The 18,294-nt window shown below is 46.5% G+C and overlaps 1 protein-coding gene and 1 pseudogene across 1 annotated transcript in view; one reads left to right on the forward strand and one right to left on the reverse strand.

Annotated features, from left to right (window-relative positions):
• eva1aa (eva-1 homolog A, regulator of programmed cell death a) overlaps window positions 1–18,294 on the forward strand; it is a 260,962-nt gene that overhangs the window by 234,680 nt on the left and 7,988 nt on the right. The window contains exons 6-7 of the mRNA XM_078399499.1: window positions 8,550–8,714; window positions 17,794–17,955. Coding sequence (XP_078255625.1) covers window positions 8,550–8,714; window positions 17,794–17,955 — 327 coding nt within the window. The remainder of the gene's footprint in view (window positions 1–8,549; window positions 8,715–17,793; window positions 17,956–18,294) is intronic.
• On the reverse strand, window positions 3,093–3,188 carry LOC144594133 (U2 spliceosomal RNA; annotated as a pseudogene).

Below are 18,294 nucleotides of genomic sequence, written 5' to 3' on the forward strand. Positions count from 1 at the left end.
ACAGAGCCGAGTACAACTCTGCCGGTAAGCCATCGCCTCCGGGAGTTTTACTCGAGTCAAAGGAACGGATGGAGCCAGTCAGCTCCTCCAGGGTCAGTGGTTGGTCCAGACTCTCCCGCTTGCTGTCGTCCAAGACTTCCATGATGGAGGACAGGAAGTTCTGGGAGGCGGTGCTGTCTGTGGTCTTTACATCGTACAGATCCTTATAAAAGGATCTGCAGATCTTGAGCATGTCTGTCTGCGAGGATGTTACCGAGCCGTCCTCCTCCCTAAGGCTTTTGATCACAGAGCTCCCCCTGTGAACCTTATGGAAGAAGTAACGTGAGCACGTCTCATCCTGCTCAACATGGCGGACCCTGGACCGGAAGATGATCTTGGAGGATTCAGAGGTAAAGAGCCGAGCTTGCCGGCCCTTCAACTCTCTCAGTTCCTCCCTCACATCCACCCCTCTCCTCTGCAGAAGGAGTAGCTGCTGCAAATCTGTCTGGAGTTGACACAGTTCCCTCTTACCCTGTCTTGCTCTCTGGACACCTTTGGAGACGAAGAACTTCTTGATGTTCTCCTTTGTTGCCTCCCACCAGAGTGTCGGGGAGTCAAAGAGGGGCCTCACAGTTCTCCAACATGCGTAGTCCCTCTTTAGCTCCTTAACGTTCTCCGGGGTCAACAGCTCCACGTTTAGCTTCCACGTCCCTCTGCCCGCCTTCCGGTCCTCCTGTAGGTGACAGGTGGCCTGAAGGAGGCAGTGGTCAGAGAAGAACACCGGCGCGAGGTCGGTGTGTCTGACCGTGACGGCCCTCGATGTGAAGAGGAAGTCTATCCGGGACTGGGCTGAACCGTTCGGTCCTGACCAGGTGAACCGTGGCTGGACTCCGCCTGCAGGGTCACTGAAGGCGTCGCGCAGCTTTGCATCTTTGACCGTTTCCACCAGGAGTTTGGAGGTGCCGTCCAGTCTGTGGTTGGCACTGCCGGATCGTCCAGCCGCATCGATGATGCAGTTGAAGTCACCGGCCAGAACGAGCGGTCTAGACGTGGCTAGCAGCGGTGGGAGCTGCTGGAGGACGGCCACCCGCTCGCTCCATCTGGGTGAGGCATACACATTAATCAGCCGGATCGGAGAACCACGGTACATTACATCCACCACCAAGAGACGCCCCCCCACCACCTCCCTTACCTCAGTGATGGTGAAGCCTCCTCCCCGCAGCAAGATCCCCAGACCGGACGCACGACAATCATTTCCCCCCGACCATACCGACAGTCCGTGGGGCCACCATCGCGACCACCTCCGATAGCAGCGAAGGTGTGGCAGCCCGCACTCCTGTAAAAAAGTCACATCCGCCTTTACCTTGGCCAGGTACTGCAAGGCGGATACACATCGCGCAGTGCTCTTCACACTGCGCACGTTTAAGGATGCCAGTTTCAGCTCCATTGTCCTTTAGTGTCCCAGGCGATCCTCCCGCATGCCAATCATCTGGCTGAGTTCCTGCACATTTTTGTCGCACAGGTAGTGGTACAGGTTGGTGGCTTCCTCAGCACAGGGTGTATTTTCTGGCGAGGCCACTGCGCTGCTCCCAGTGTCCTGGAGCTGGGGCCCATTGGCCACTGCACTGCTCCCGGTCTCCCGGAGCTGGGGCCCATTGGCCACTGCACTGCTCCCGGTCTCCCGGAGCTGGGGCCCATTGGCCATTGTGCCGCTCCCGGTCTCCCGGAGCAGGGGCCCATTGGCCGTTGTGCCGCTCACGGTCTCCCGGAGCAGGGGCCCATTGGCCGTTGTGCCGCTCACGGTCTCCTGGGGCTGGGGCCCATTGGCACTGCTCCCAGTCTCCTGGGGCTGGGGGGCAACAGACACGTTCTTTCTCTTACCTTCCTCCTCCCCCGTTTTCTTCCTCTGCCTCTGCCTCCGTTGTCGGCTCTTCCTGGTCGTCTCATCCTCCGATGCGGAGAGGCTGCTGGCCTCGTCCTGGGAGAGGACTCTTTTTTGGGACTTGCTTGCCCCCTCCGCCTTTTTCTCCGTGCGCACAGCCTTCAATGTTTTCCTCGATTTTACCAACCGCCATTCCTCCTCTTCCTGTTCCCCCTCTTCCATCGACTCACCCTCGTGGGCAGGGGCTTGGGGGGCTCTGTCCTGCGGTTGGGGGCTCCTGGTGGTCGCGTTGTCCTCGCCCCTGCTCTCCTTTCCTTTTTGGGCTTTTGCCGTGGTAGGAGGCGTCTCGTCCACCCTGGGTGTGCTGGCAGCGGCCCCTCTTATCGCCTGTGCATAAGTGCTAGCTCTTTTAGGGCAGGCCCTGTAAAGGTGGCCTGCCTCCCCACACAGGTTGCAGCTCTTACTCTCTTTACAATCCCTTGTCTCGTGGCCTTCTAACTTGCAGTTTCTGCAGACGACTGTCCTGCATTCTGCCGCCACGTGCCCAGGTTTGTTGCATTTCCTGCACACCCTGGGCTGCCCCGCGTACGTCATGTAACCCCGGTTCCCTCCGATAGCGAACACCGAGGGAGGGTGGATGATGAATCCCTTCCCGTCCACCCTCAGCTTCACCTTCACTTGCCTCTTGCTCGTCCAGATCCCGAACAAGTCCTTTATGTCCACGCAGTTCCCGGCCCCTTCGACGTAGCGCGCAAGGAAGGTGAGGACATCCACGACGGGCACATGTGGGTTAAACATGTGCACCGTGATCATTCGTTCCCTCTGGGTGGGGAGGGTGAAGAGCGACTGCACCTTCAGGAGCGACAGCGGGGCTTCATCCCCCTTCTCCCGGAAGTCCTGCAGCAACTTCTGCCATCCCGCCGGGTTCTGGAAGGTAACGTCGAAATATCCGTTACCTGGGAAGTCCTGGAGGCAGAAGATGTCCCCGGCCTTGAATCCACAGGCCTCCAGCAGCACCTTCTTGATGAAGAGATCCCTTGAGAAAGGGTTCCCCTCCTTGAGGTCCTTCACCGATACTCGCAGGGTATTCCGGATACCCTGCCCTCCAGCTCCACTTGCTGCTGCCATCCCACCTGGATAAGGGTGTTAGGTTGGTTACCCAACCAGCATGGATCCACCCCTAAACCAGACACGTGCTGCTGACCTCCGCTCCTCGTCGATGATCCAATGCAAATACTGCTCTTGTACTGTTCTTATAAGAACATTAGATTGTGCCAGAACAGATACTACACTTGATCTTAGCCAAAAGGCCGACTATAGAAATGGAGGCAGGGCTAACAGCCCACTGAGCCCACTTGGTTCTTGCACAACAGACATGGGGTCCATTCACCATCTCAGCCTTGTATCAGCTGGCCTATGTGGTGCTGCTGCATACTCTTGAATTAGTTCACCTCTCTTTATTAGAAAGGCGAGCGTCTTTTTATATCCTTCATTCATTTTATAATAATTTCTAATTAACTTATCACCTAAGTGTCTTCATGTAAGTTATTTGTGGATGCTCTAATATTGAAAAATTAGTTAAATCCTTTTGAGCTATTTTTGAATATCTCCAAATTATTTGGGAAATGAAAAGCAGTTCAATTCAAATACCTGATGGCACGAGCTGTCTAAAGGTCAGTATGGTGGCCCAATGGTTGGATCTCAGAATCTGCTGCCTCAGGCCTTGCTGCTCATGGACTGCTCCTGTTTGTGGAATGGTTGTAGCGCTGAAACCTCTAGGACATTCATATTGATGGGACTCCAATAAGTAAACATGGTTGCAGGAAGAGCAAGTGTGTGCAGAGGACCAGATCAAGCATGATTTGGCTTGTGGTTCTGAAATAAAGGAATAAGCAAAAGTGGGTGTAATTCATACACGGGGGTTTAAATGTACATCTTACTTGTCGCTGGATTCCATTATCCGATTCATTATTTGAGCAGGTAGACACAAAATGCTGGAGTACATCAGTGGGAAGGAATTCCTTCTCTCCAGAGATGCTGCCTGTCCCACTGAGTTACTCCAGCATTTTGTGTCTACCTTTGATTTAAACCAGCATCTGCAGTACTTTCCTATACATTATTTGAGCAGTTATTTTATAATTTTGGCTCATTATTGCTGTCGAGCAGCTCCCTCATCGTTGGAACTGTGGCATCAGATGTCGAAACAGCACACTTGAGTAAACAATTTAAATAGTTATTCACCTTTTCTTACTAAAGTGATTTTGAGAAGTTTAATGCGGTTTCGTTTCTGCTGGATCTGGTACAAATAAGATTCTGCCACTGACACTGGGACAAGAGGGACTCAGATTATCACTGAGATTTTACGGGCGTCTGGTAACTAAATTATTGGAAACAATTGTGAGAGCTCACAAATACTGGTACATCCTCCAGCTAGTGCAGCCTGTGGAGATGGCTTAATGTTTTAAAATGTTTATTTGTGTGTGATTTTACAGTAGTTCACCCTTTTTGAGCTGAAAAAAAATCTCATAAAACTGGATGTTTTGATTTATTCATGATTGATAGATTGAAGGACAAGGAGAAGCTATAAATGAATTATATGAAAAGGTGCAAATGAGGTCATATGTAAATCATGATTGTATTTAAGTGGTTGAACAGACTTTAAAGGGCCTCTTCCGGCTCCCGTTTCTGAGTCTACACATTGTTTTAGAATATATTTATTATAAATCCTGCCCCAGTTTTGATTTATAGAATGGAGCATTGGACACTAATTAAAATCCAAGCCTGCACATCTGAAATCGAGCCATTTCATAGTCATAGAGTATTGTAACAGGCCCTTGCCCAAACCGATCCACGTGCCCCATCTACACTAGTCCCCTCTGCCTGTATTTGGCCCATATCCTTGTTAACTTATCCTATCCATGTACTTGTCCAAATGTATTTTAAACATTGTTATAGTAAAAGGCCTTCTTGACCACCCTATCTTCTTGTGATGCCACCCATTTTTGTTTCACCTGCAAGCTTGCTAATCATGCCTTGCACATTCTCATCCAATTGTTGATATATAACACAAACAACAAAAAGTCCAGCACTGATCCCAGTGGCACCACTCGTCAGAGGCCTCCAGTCTAAAAAATGAATTCCCTGTCTGTTCAACTGTCATTTTAAAATGATGGAATTGTGTACATGACTTTGGAAATTCAAGGATCATGTCTGAAATTTAGTTGAAAGTATGAACATGAATCGACCATTAATTCCAGATTTATTAATTGGAATCTCTTGCATTGCGTTATAAATTCTAGTTTACTGGTTCTAATGTCAAAATTATTTTGCCAAGAAATAATACAAGAAGGTGGTGATATGGCATGAAGTAGAAGAAATTTTGCAAAGTTTGCATGAATGTGATGAGGAACTTGTTTAGCTCTTTGTTTGGGACCAAAATGATTGATACTGTCTCAGAAACTGCAAGCTAATTCGATTTTAGTTTTCAGTTTCTAATCAAATATATTTAATCTTAGCTTTCAATGTAACATTGTCTAGACAATTTCCAGTATCTGATTTTTTTTTTTAAGTACAAATGTTAAAAATACAGCATTCTTGAAATGGAAAAAAATCAAACAGGTGAACAGTAAAACAATTCATTACATTACTCCCCTAGTTGAAGCTCACCTAATTCGTACCATGCCCATTTTAACCTGTAGGATTATTTATTGTATTTTATCTTGGGCTGATTGGGCCTGACATCAATGAAATAGGATTTTGCAAGATGAGTGCAAAACACATTTGATGTTATGATGCAAAAGTAATGCTTTGGGCCAATATGTAAGCAAATGTGTTCTGAAGAAATTCTTCTACCAAAATATTAACCTGTCTTTTATCATTTCCTAATAATGTGTTATGTATTTGTACTTACTTTTATTTTTAAAGCAAAAATAGTAATTTACCGATTGTTGTTTACTGACATGCATTTGGCTTTTCTAAAGGTTGGGTAATAAGGATGAAAAGGTTATCAAGACTTAATGGGTTCATAATGATTGGATTACTAAAATTAAATGTGTAGCTGACCGATGCATGAATCATTTCATTACTTTGTTATTGCTTTGCATTTTGTTCAGTCACTATTATATACATATTACAGAATGTCTTTACATGCTGGGTTTTGGATTTTGATTGTAATTCAAAAAGCATATTAAACAGCTATATGTTTAATCTATATTAAATTGGCCTGCATACCTGATATCATGAGGTAGGTTTTCTCATCTTTTATTTAACCTCCTCTTATAATTGAAAGAAAGCATAGGAAATTATTTTTGTGGGCACAGTTGAAGAGTAATTTTACTCAAAACAATCCTTTTGCAAATAAATCAATTCCATTGTTCAGATGTGGTCAATGCCAAGGCATCTATTGCAGCAATGCACAGACATTAAACATCACATTAGTTACAATTTTATTTCACTATGATTAAAATCAGTAGAATGGCTTGGTCTGAAGTTTGTACAGCTGTCCTACATGCCATCAAATGACAATGAAAGATTTATAATTGATGTTTGTTGCTTTAATCTTCCCCATTGCTGCTGTTGGATTTCAAAGTCCCAATCAAGATTTACATTTGATTCTGTTTGAGTGATAGGTGTGCACAGTGATTTATAAGTTTAAAGTATTTTGATTAATAACAATAGATAAAACCAAAATAAAGCTTTACTGCAAAATGAGGTGGTGCGAGTAGTCTGATAAAATCTCAAAGTAAAAGTAAAGCTAAATTTTTAATTTCCCCGGTGTGGGACAAATAAAGGAATTTATTATTATTATTATTGTTATTATCAATGTTCGTTCAGGTTCAAAGGAATCCAAACTATTGGGAAAAGTAACTTCAATTAAATAGATTCCAAAAAAGTATTCAAAATTAATCTATTCATTTTATTCAATATCACTATTCCTGACAAATTCGGGGTAGCAAGTGGTTTCATGTCATATGAATATAAATCAAGGTCTGCCCTAGGCTTGATTTTTATTAAGTGAGATACAAACAAGATTGCAGCAAAACTTTTTAACCATACATTCAATGTATTGTTGAAAAACAATGGAGGGCTCAAAGGCTTCTGATTCAATTCAAAAGCAAATGCAAATTTAAGCTTTGCTTCTTCGTATCTTGTTTTAGAATACAAAGTCAACATTTAGGCCATATAGTGTTCTTGTTTGATTACCAATTTCAGAGATTACAAGGAGTAAAATAATTATACACACATCTACTTTTGATGACTTAAACAACATAATCCTTCCATCCATCAACATTCTTTCATTTTAGTTTTCCTACCATTTATCCCAGTATACATTACGTTGCATATTGAGATGTAATGCCATCTGCCAAGCTTTCCATCTGATCCATTTCCTGTTGTCATCCTAGACAACACTACCTACAACACCATCAATTTCTGTTTCATTTGCAAGCTTATTAATTATTCCTCCTCCATCCAAGTCAGGGTCCCAGCACCGATCCCTGGAATAAACCACTGGTTGTAGTCCCTCCAATCAGGAAAGTATCATTCATCTTTTGCCTTCTATCATCAAGCCATTTTTGGGTCGAATTAGGCAACATGCCTTGGACCCCATATGCTTCAACTTTCTGGATCAGTCTACTATGCGAGACCTTGTCAAATGCCTTACCAAAGTTCATGGAAACAATATCTACTGCCTTCTGGCAAAATCAATCTGAGGGTTGCTGAATCAAAGTTAAGTGTGGGCAAAGTTGCAGGTGAAGCCAGAGGTTGATGCTATAGCATAGCAGTTGATGGTAATCTTGTTAGGTTGAAGGATAATTGAGCCTTGGGATCTAATTTTCTGCCCCTTTCCCACCACTTCAGTTATCAGGACTGCTTGTCAAAATTAAAATTCATAACTTGGAGATCTGCCTGATGACACTAGAGATTAGCATGTTTGCCTTCTATTTAAGTTGTAAATAAAGCAATTAGAAATTGGTGCCATAGCTGATGGAATCTACAACTATACATATATCATTAGGCTTAAAGTCTGAGGCTCGATAGACGATCTTTACAGAATATGCCCATGAGTTTCTAGTGAACTCAAATGAGTGCATCAGATGTGCTAACAATTCTCCTGCTATGCTCTAGGCGGCAACCAAATTCAGCCTCTACAACAGCCTGTTGAATGTGAGGCATGATGGTAGTGGAGTAATCTATTGGAGCCTGGCACCAATGGATTTCTAGGGTAAAGGGTGGAGATTGGAATGTGGATAATTGTCTTGATACTGACTAACATATTTAGAAGGTGTAGCTGGCTATATTTGTAGGTGAATGCTTAGTATATTTTTTCCAGAGGTACTCGGCAGCTTCAAACAGCAGTTGTACATACAATTGAACTAACATGTTCACCATTCATCAGCCGTAAGCAACTTCAGTAATTTTCTATGTAATGTGTTTTGTCATACTGCAGTGCTATATCACGTCAATGTTAATCGTAGATCTTTTGAAACTGACATGAATGAACTAATCTTCTGGGGGGAATATCACTTGCTGGTTTGTGCATGTGATAATGCGAGCAAATTAAGCAAAAACTTGACCTCCATTTGGTTCTGAAAATGCCAGGATATGTAAAGGAGAATGATAATTAAATTTGATTGATGATTTCTAAATCTTTGTGACTCAGTATAATGCTATTTACTTTGCTTTACAGTGCCGAAGAAGTTGTTGGAGGAAAGCAACCCCAAGCCAACTCATTATAAAGGGATTCAGCAGCTCAATCTTCCACCACACCACAAGCCTTATGACCGTAACATTGTAGGAGATGGTGTCTTTTCCCATGATGTGTTACCTTTTATAACAGAAGCACCCTTGCCAGGTATGTTATTTTGTATGATTTTAAAAGGTGTTTATAATGGAGGATCAATTACCTTTTTCTTACTGTGGCTGCAGAGTAACTGCCCAGATCCATAAAAACAGAAACATCTAGAAATATTGGGCTAGTCTAGCAGCACTGCAGAGAGGTGAACTGTGAATGTTTCTGGAGGATAAACTTAACCAGAACGAAGATGAAATGTCATCAATTTGAAAGGTTAAATGTTTTTCTCTGGCCTGCTGGGTATTTACAATATATTCCATTCTTTTTTAATTATTTTCATCATCTGCAGTTTTGTGTTTATCTAAAATATATTTTCCTTTCATCTGTTTACGCGGAGTTCTATCCTGCAACCATCCCAATAGCTAGTTTATGCATCAATTTTAGTGAAGGATCTAAATGCAATCTGCTAAATACATCTGACTTTAAAACTTGCATATGCATCCTAGAACAAAGTACAGTAGAGCATAGAACAAGCCCAATGGCCAAAAATGTCCACGCTGAACATGATGCCGTTAAACTAATCTCCTCAGCCTGTGACTATCTAAAACCTCTTAAATGCCATTATCATATCTGCTTCCAGCATGTTCCAGGCACCCACCCACTAGGCAAGCTATCACAATTCCCGTGTTCCTTTGCCAAACTTTCAGAATATATTTTTTCCCCTTGAGTGCCAATTACTGTTTCAGACAGAATTAGATGAAAGTTTGATTAAAAATTAAATGTGAATATAAGAACGATAGAAATTTTTAACACAATTATGTGAATGAAAACACGAGTACAGGAAGTAAGGTTTTATGAATCCTGGAAGTACTCTTACGTATGTGGAATCAAACTTGAGAGTATAAATCATGTGCAGTTTTCAGATGTCACAAGAGATTAGATTGTTCACAAGAAATTAGAGGATTGAAGATAATTGGGTGGATTGTGCAGAATATTTTTTTATAGGTAATATTTAGCGAAGATTTACTGAAGCTTGGGAAGCAGAGATAGTGTTGAATGGAACTCAGCACAGTTGAATAGCTGAAAAAATGCAGCTAATGTGTAGTTTAATAAATTTACAGAGGTGGTTTCTCTTAAAAGGAATTAAATAGCAATGATAGACAAAATTAACAATAAAAATATGCAGATATTTATTTTAAGAGAATGGGAAGTTACTGAAATTGATCTTTTGCTTTCCACGTCTTAAGTTAGTTCACGATTGTCATGATTATTTAGTTGTACCTAATTGTCTTGTTATCCACATTATACATCTCTTGAATGCATGTTTGGAATCTAGTCCATATTTTTTTTTAAATCCAAACCTTTTCATGGTCTTGGTTAACACAATCCAACTCTATAAAGGTTGCCTTCTATGGTGTTCCGATCCCACAGAACATTCCCAAATGCCTCGATTCTTGTCCAGTCCCATTCAACCTACATCTGGGATCTTCACAACTTCAATAACTTCCAGTTCTTCAGCACCTCTCACCTCATCTTTACTAGGGCCATCCAGTCCCTTTGCACCTCCATTCGCCACAAGTAACGTCTCAGGGCCCTCTGGTTTTTCCTTGAACAGAGATCCAATCAGTTCCCTTCAACTAACATTCTCGTCCACCAGGTATAACTAGTTCTCACCCTTAACAACTTCTCTTTTAACTCATCTCACTTTCTTCAAATCAAAGGCATAGATATGGGCACTTACATTGGCCTCAGTTTTGTCTGTCTTTTTGTTGGTTATGTTGAATACTCCTTGTTCCAAACATGCTCTGGCACCATTCCCCAATTCTCTCTCCGTTATGTCCACAATTGCATTGGGGCTGCCTCCCACATTCATGAATAACTCTGGAGAACATGGATAGGTGGTAAGAAGGAACTGCAGATACTGGTTTATACTGAAGATAGACACAAAATGCTGGAGTAACACAGTGGGACAGGCAGCATCTCTGGATAGAAGGAATGGGTGACGTTTCGGGTCGAGACCCATCTTTAGACTCAAGAAGGGTCTCGACCCGAAATATCACTCATTCATGTTCTCCAGAGATGCTGCCTGACTGCTGAGTTACTCCAGCACTTTGAGTCCTTTTGTGTATTAACTGTTCCTTTGTTTGTTTTCCTGTTTCATGTTCACTTGGACTATCTTTAACACCTCTCTCCCCTTTCTCGACCTCTCTGTCTCAATCAGACTGACTATTGATTAACATCAATCACAAACTCACGGACTCCCATAGCTACCGAGACAACAACTCCTCTCACCCTAAATCTTACAAGGACGACATCCCTTAGCCTCAATTTTTCCGTCTTTGTTGCATCTGTTCCCAAGATGTGGCTTTCCACTCTTGGACATCCAAGATATCCTATTTCTTCAGTAAATGTGTTTTCCCCCCGCTGCTGTGGACGGAGCCCCCATCTGTTTCTGCATCTGTTTCTGCTCTGTGTCATGCAATTCAGCACTTGTTCGTCCTCTCCTCAGAAAGAACAAGAATGGAGTTTCCCTGGTCCTCAGTTTTTATCCCATAAGCTTCCACACCCAACATATCATTCACTGATATTTCTGCAGACGTCAATGTGATCCCACCATCAGTCACACCTTCCCTTCCCTATCCCTTTCTGCAGAGACCACACTCTCTGTAACTCGTCCCTTCTCATCTAGCCCGCTCTCTCTGCAGACACTTTCTCCTATTTCTGCAGGAGATTTCTGCAGTAACACTTGTCCCTACACTTCCTCTCTCAAGTCTTTCCAGGGACCACAGCAGCCCTTCTAGGTCAGAAGGGATTCAGTTGCATCTCTTCCAACCTTGTCTATTACATCCTGTGCTCCCTATGTAACCTCCACTACATTAGCACGACCAAGCGTAGACTAGACGATCATTTTGATGAAGAACTGTGCTCTGTCTATCAAGGTCTGCTGGGGCAAAAAGTCTCTAATATCACTCTCGTGATTGAGTGAGGCCACAGGCAAATTGGATGAACATCACCTCTTATTCCGCTTGGCTAGCCAACAACCGAACGGTATAAACAGCAAATTCTCCAATTTCAACTTATCCCCCACTCCACCTCTCTTTCCTTCCCCGCCCCACCCCATTCCCAGTACGCAGACCTTTCTCCACCATCTTGGTCACCCTGGTCCTTTCTACTCCTCTATATGCTCATCTCACTCCCCTCCCATCCCCAAGTTCTTCATTTCCCATTTATCCTCCCCCCCCCGTGTAATGGAGTTTAATCTAAGCAATTGAGAAGTATTGAATGCAAGGGAAGAGTATAAAATTGGCGACAAGACCCTAACAGCACAGATGTACACAGAGATCTTGGGGTCCAAGTCCTTTGTTCCATTCAAGTTGTGGCAACACAAGTAAATTGAATGGTAAAGGCGGCCTTAGTTGTTAGAATTGCGAAAGATAAGAGGGTGTGGCGGCTCCCAAGGGTCGGGCCATACCACTACCGACCCCTCGGCACGGGAATGGACCAGTCCAGGGGGGCGGTCCGGTACTACAGATATAAGGACAAGGTTTTGGGCGCGAAGCCATTCCGGCAGACTCGACCCGTCTGATAACCGACTATTAAAACCATAACGCCCCCCAAAATACCTGGCCTTTATTTCGGGCCTCTACCGACGCGCCACATTGGTGACCTCGATGGTCCATTCATAGTATGATGGGCACAAGATCAAAAGCCGACCGTCCGTCCAGCTCGCAGGCCGACCAGGCCCCAGCTGTCGACGCGGTAGGCATCAAGCTCCCGACCTTCTGGACCACCCGGGCTCGCGTTTGGTTTTACCAAGCGGAGGCCCAGTTCCAGCTGTGGGGCATCACATCCGATGACACCCGTTTCTTCCACCACATCCAAACGCACGGTCCACATCGTTTTCGGCGCCAGTCATTTCACGTGGCAGTTCACGATCACCGACGTCTCCCAGCCGTTGCTCGGGGCTGACTTTCTGTGGGCTCATTCTCTCCTCGTGGACGTCAGGCAGCAGCGCTTGGTCCACTCCGCCACGATGGAGCCCATTGCGCTGCGGCTGAATGAGCCCATTGTACGCCCACTGTCGTCCGTGGACTCCCATTTCGCTCGGGTTCTGGCGGAGTTTCCCGATATTATGGCCCCGCAATTCCGGTCGTCGACCCCCAAGCATGGGGTGTTCCATTATATAACAACTACCGGCCCACCCCTCCATGCACGAGCACGCCGACTGCCGACTGAGAAGCTACACCTGGCACGACAGGAGTTCCGCACGATGGAGTCCTTGGGGATCGTCCGCCCTTCCAACAACCCATGGGCATCCCCACTCCACATGGTCCCCAAGGCAAACGGGGGCTGGAGACCTTGCGGGGATTATCGGCGGCTGAACGTCGCAACCGCCGAGGACCGATACCCCGTGCCCCACATCCAGGACTTCAACGCCCATTTGGCTGGGGCCACGATATTCTCGAAGGTGGATCTGGTGCGAGGTTACAACCAGATCCCAGTCCACCCGGAGGATGTGCCCAAGACGGCAATCATCACGCCGTTCGGACTCTATGAGTTCGTACGGATGCCGTTCGGCCTCAAGAACGCCGATTAATGAACGGCGTGTGTCGTGGGCTGGATTTCCTGTTTGTCTACCTTGACGACATGTTGGTAGCCAGCCGCTCGCGGCAGGAGCACTGTGCCCACCTCCGGCAGCTCTTTCAGCGGCTCAGCGAGCACGGGTTGGCTATAAACCTCGCCAAGTGCCGCTTTGGCGTGGCCACAATCGACTTTCTCGGCCACCGTGTGTCCTCGCAAGGCGCGGTTCCCCTGCCGGACAAAGTAGACGCCATCTGCCGGTTTCCCCGTCCGTCCTCGGTGCGTGGCCTGCAGGAGTTCGTCGGCATGGTGGCCTTTTATCACCGGTTCCTGCCATCCGCGGCCCACATCATGCGGCCGCTATACGAGCTGCTGGCGGGCAAGCGTAAGAACGTCGTGTGGACCGACGAGGCGGTAACGGCATTTGACGACGTAAAGGAGGCCCTGGCTCGGGCTGTGCTGCTGGTTGACCCACGGGAGGATGCCCCGACAGCCCTTACGGTGGACGCCTCAGAGTTGGCGGTTGGTGCCGTACTGGAGCAACTCACGGACGGGGGTTGGCGCCCCCTGGCCTTCTTCAGCCGGCACCTCAACAACGCCCAGAGGAAGTACAGCGCCTTCGACCGCGAGCTCCTCGCCCTGTACCTGGCCGTTCGTCACTTCCGCTATTTTCTGGAGGGCCGCCCGTTCACCGCTTACACGGACCACAAGCCGCTCACGTTCGCCCTGGCAAAGGTCTCCGACCCGTGGTCCGCCCGACAGCAGCACCAGTTGGCGTACATCTCTGAATTCACAACCTCCATCCGCTTCGTCGAGGGGAAGGAAAACCGGGTGGCCGACGCGTTGTCTCGCCCCGCCATCAATGCCGTTTTAGAAGTGGCACCCGGCATTGATTATTCCGCCCTGGCGGAGGCCCAGCTAACGGACGGGGAGATGCCCGCCTACCGGACTGCCATCTCTGGCCTCCACCTTGAGGATGTTCCCCTCGGCCCTGGAGGAGCGTCGATACTGTGCGATGTGTCGGCAGGTCAGCCGCGCCCCATCATCCCGGCCGCGTGGCGCCGGAGGGTGTTCGACGTGGTCCACGGGTTGGCTCACCCATCCATCCGGGCGACGACTGCACTGGTAGCTGCGCGGTTCATGTGGCATGGTCTGCGCAAGCAGGTTGGCCACTGGGCCCGCACCTGCATTCCGTGCCAGACGGCAAAGATTCAACGCCACGTCCGGGCGCCACTCCAGGAGATCGGTCTACCCTGCCGGCGTTTCGCCCACCTGCACATGGACATTGTGGGCCCGCTCCCACCGTCCCGGGGCATCACCCACCTCCTCACGGTGGTGGACCGCTTCACGCGGTGGCCGGAGGCCATACCGCTGGCCGATACATCAACAGCCACAGCTACATGCGCTCGTGCGTTGGCCGCGCACTGGATTGCTCGCTTTGGGGTGCCGGTGGTCATCTCCTCGGACCGGGGGCCACAGTTCACCTCCAAGCTGTGGTCGGCCATGGCCCACCTGTTGGGCGTGCGGCTGCATCACACCACGGCCTATCACCCGCAGGCAAATGGCCTGGTGGAGAGGTTCCACCGGCAGCTGAAGACAGCGCTGAAGGCGCGACTCTCCGGCCCCGACTGGATGGACGAGCTACCATGGGTCTTGCTGGGCATCCGGACTGCGCCTAAGGAGGACCTGGCTTCATCGTCAGCGGAGCTCGTATACGGGTCCCCGCTCACGGTGCCCGGGGAGTTCGTGCCCTCGTTGCCGGGGCGAGAGGAACCGCCCTCATCCACCCTACAGCGCCTCCAAGAGCGAGTTGGCAAGCTCGCACCCGTGCCGACGTCCCGCCATGGGACATTCCGCCTTTACGTGCCATCGGCCCTCCGGGACTGCGCCTTTGTGTTCCTGCGCCGTGACGCCCACCGGACGCCACTACAGAGGCCGTATGAGGGCCCTTACCGGGTGCTGGAGCACGGACAGACAACCTTTATCTTGGACATGGGGGGCCGGCCGGAGGCCGTGTCAATTGACCGCCTGAAGCCGGCCCACTTAGACATTGACCAACCGGTGCGGGTTGCCCAGCCTCGGCCACGAGGTCGCCCACCCTTCCGGGACCCACCACCTGTCCCTCCAACTGTGCCTCCGCCGGCCCCTCTGTCGACCGATTACCGTACACGGTCCGGTCGGGTTGTGCGACCACCAGTGCGCTTTGTGCCTCCGGTTCTGGGGGGGGGGGGGTCCTGTGGCGGCTCCCAAGGGTCGGGCCATACCACTACCGACCCCTCGGCACGGGAATGGACCAGTCCAGGGGGGGCGGTCCGGTACTACAGATATAAGGACAAGGTTTTGGGCGCGAAGCCATTCCGGCAGACTCGACCAGTCTGATAACCGACTATTAAAACCATAATGCCCCCCAAAATACCTGGCTGCTTGCCTTTATTTCGGGCCTCTACCGACGCGCCACAAGGGCATAGTTTGAAGGTGAGAGGATCAAGAAAATTTATGGGGCAAATTTTTATTAAACACGGAATGTGATTATTGTCTAGAATGGGATGCAAGTGGTGGTGGTCAGGGCAGATACGACAATGGTGTTTAAGATGTTTTAGATGGCACATGGATATGTAGGGAATGGAGGGATATGGATCACATGCAGGCAAAGGAGATTTGTTTAATCTGACATCACATTTGGCACAGACATTGTGGGCTGAAGGGGCTTCAAGTTGCGTACTGTTCTATGTTGTTCTTAACTGACACCACCTTGTCTCCATTTCAAAGGTTTCAAAGGTCTTTTATTGTCACATGTACCAATTAGGGGTACAGTGATATTCGAATTACCATACAGCCATACTAGAAAATAAGGAACAAGACACACAACTACATAAAAGTCAACATAAACATCCACCACAGCAGATTTCCCACATTCCTCACTGTGATGGAAGGCAATAAAGTCCAATCTTCCCTCTTTATTCTCCCATGGTCAGGGCAGTCGAACCATCCGTCATCACTAGCCTTTTCCACTGTCTTCACCCATCTTCCAATCACGCCCCCTCACCTGAATACATGCATCACTTGCCAGGCTTCGCCCCAGCACAACCTCCTCTTTTTCCAGTTTTCTCCTTATTCCATCAGTCTGAAGGATCCGGACCCAAAACATCATCTGTCCATTCCTTCAGTTACTGCCTGACCTGCTGATTTCCTCCAGGATTTCTTTTTTGCTGAAGATTCCAGCATCTGCATCTTGTGTCTCCATTTTACTGCAAAAGCTTTGTTGATTGTCGCTAAATTCCCACCCAGTCTACAGTGCTTTGCAGTTTGTGAGCCAAACATGTTATCATCAAAGTTATTATGCACCTTTATCTCCAGTCCCATGGTTATTTATAATAAAGCCACCTACGCTCATTGCTCAGCCCTGCCCTCAAGTCTGGAAATGACTCATGGCACATTAATCACACTTCTTCAAACTAAAACTCTACTTTCCAAACAACTCGTATTCATCCCCATAATATAATTGATTGATTAGTTTTTTTCCTGACACCCTTTAGTGAGAAGGCAGTGTTTATTTCTTTCAGTTCTTCAATGCCACAATTTCTTTAAATCATTGCTAATAAATGTACATGACTTATATTTTTTTGTCAACATGTATTTCTATCCTTATCTAAATGTGTAATAAAATAACTTTAAAAGGCACTTTTCTGCAATCCCTCAACGTTCTCTTTACACTTATGTCATTTGTTGGCTTCGTATCACAGCCATGATTGACTCAGCTATGGGAGTGTAAGCCCACATTTTCTAACCCACTTCAGCCTACACACTGCCACTGTACAGATTCACAGATACACCATGGCTGGGTTTATTTTCATTCTTTATATCCAAGCCTAACGTCTGATGCCAATCCCGATTCCCACAGTTACAATAAAGAATGTTGGAACAGGCTTAGATATCGGGCTGTATTGGGTATGCACATCCGAAATGAAGAAAAGGCTACTATACAAATCCTTTGTAACAATTAAATGAAAGACATTTGAAACAAAAATCAGGATTTCCTAGATAACTTAATTGGAGTGAATTAAAATTTAACAGCTTGAGGCAAAACCTGGGCAGGAACTGATAAAATCTCAATTTTTCTATAATGGAAACATTGACAACCTTCAGCAAATTTAACTTAAATTATTACCATTTCTTATCTGCAACTGGTGAGAGGAAGTTGTATCTCATCCTGGCTAAATATAATAAAAGATCCTTTGAAGGCAGTAATAAAATCCATATTTTACTTCTGAAGAATCAGGGAACAATAGTTTAATGTGTTTGGTCTAAAGTCTAAGAAAAGTTACTATTACACACTGAACTCACGCGGTGGATTTGAGTCTTGTCACACAACACCAGCTATATAACCTTGACTTTCATTCTATACTTAAAAAAATTGTTTGGCATATAATTGTCAGAAAATCGTGGCGTCACATGAATTGGTTTCAGATGATTTCTTGCTATTTGTTCAATGCATGGTTTTACTATGCATTGAATCATTTCTCACTTTGAAATTTAACAACACTTTGTGTGAATGTAGAAGAAAAGAAGAAAGGAAGATCAGCCTCTAATTATCCAATGGACACCAAACCCCTACCGATCCCAGTGGATGAAAGCGATAAGCAACTTCTGGAAACAAGGGGTATTCGGACTGAGATGGCATTATTAAGCAACATTCTGGAAACCTACTCTTACGTTATAGGTAAGCCAATACGTATTGTAAGAAAAGTAATTGTTGTATTGACTCAAGCTTCACTATCTAAAGAACAACAAACATTTACATAGCATCACTAATATAAGCAGCAAACCAAAGTGTTCTGCAAATAGGAAATAAGAAAATACATATATAACTAAGAAAATTAGTGAAGGGGTTTTGTGGCGGCAATTTGAGCCTGGTGGTTGGTTAAAATCTTTGAGGTGCTCCTCATTGACTCTGCAAGACAAGTGTGAGAGTAGGAGATGGATTAAAATCAACAGTGTTGCTGAGATGGAGGTAAATGTTCTTTGTATTGGAAAGATATGTACGCACCAAACATGTTTG

This window comes from Rhinoraja longicauda, chromosome 5, assembly GCF_053455715.1.
Source record: "Rhinoraja longicauda isolate Sanriku21f chromosome 5, sRhiLon1.1, whole genome shotgun sequence".
NCBI lineage: Eukaryota > Metazoa > Chordata > Chondrichthyes > Rajiformes > Arhynchobatidae > Rhinoraja > Rhinoraja longicauda.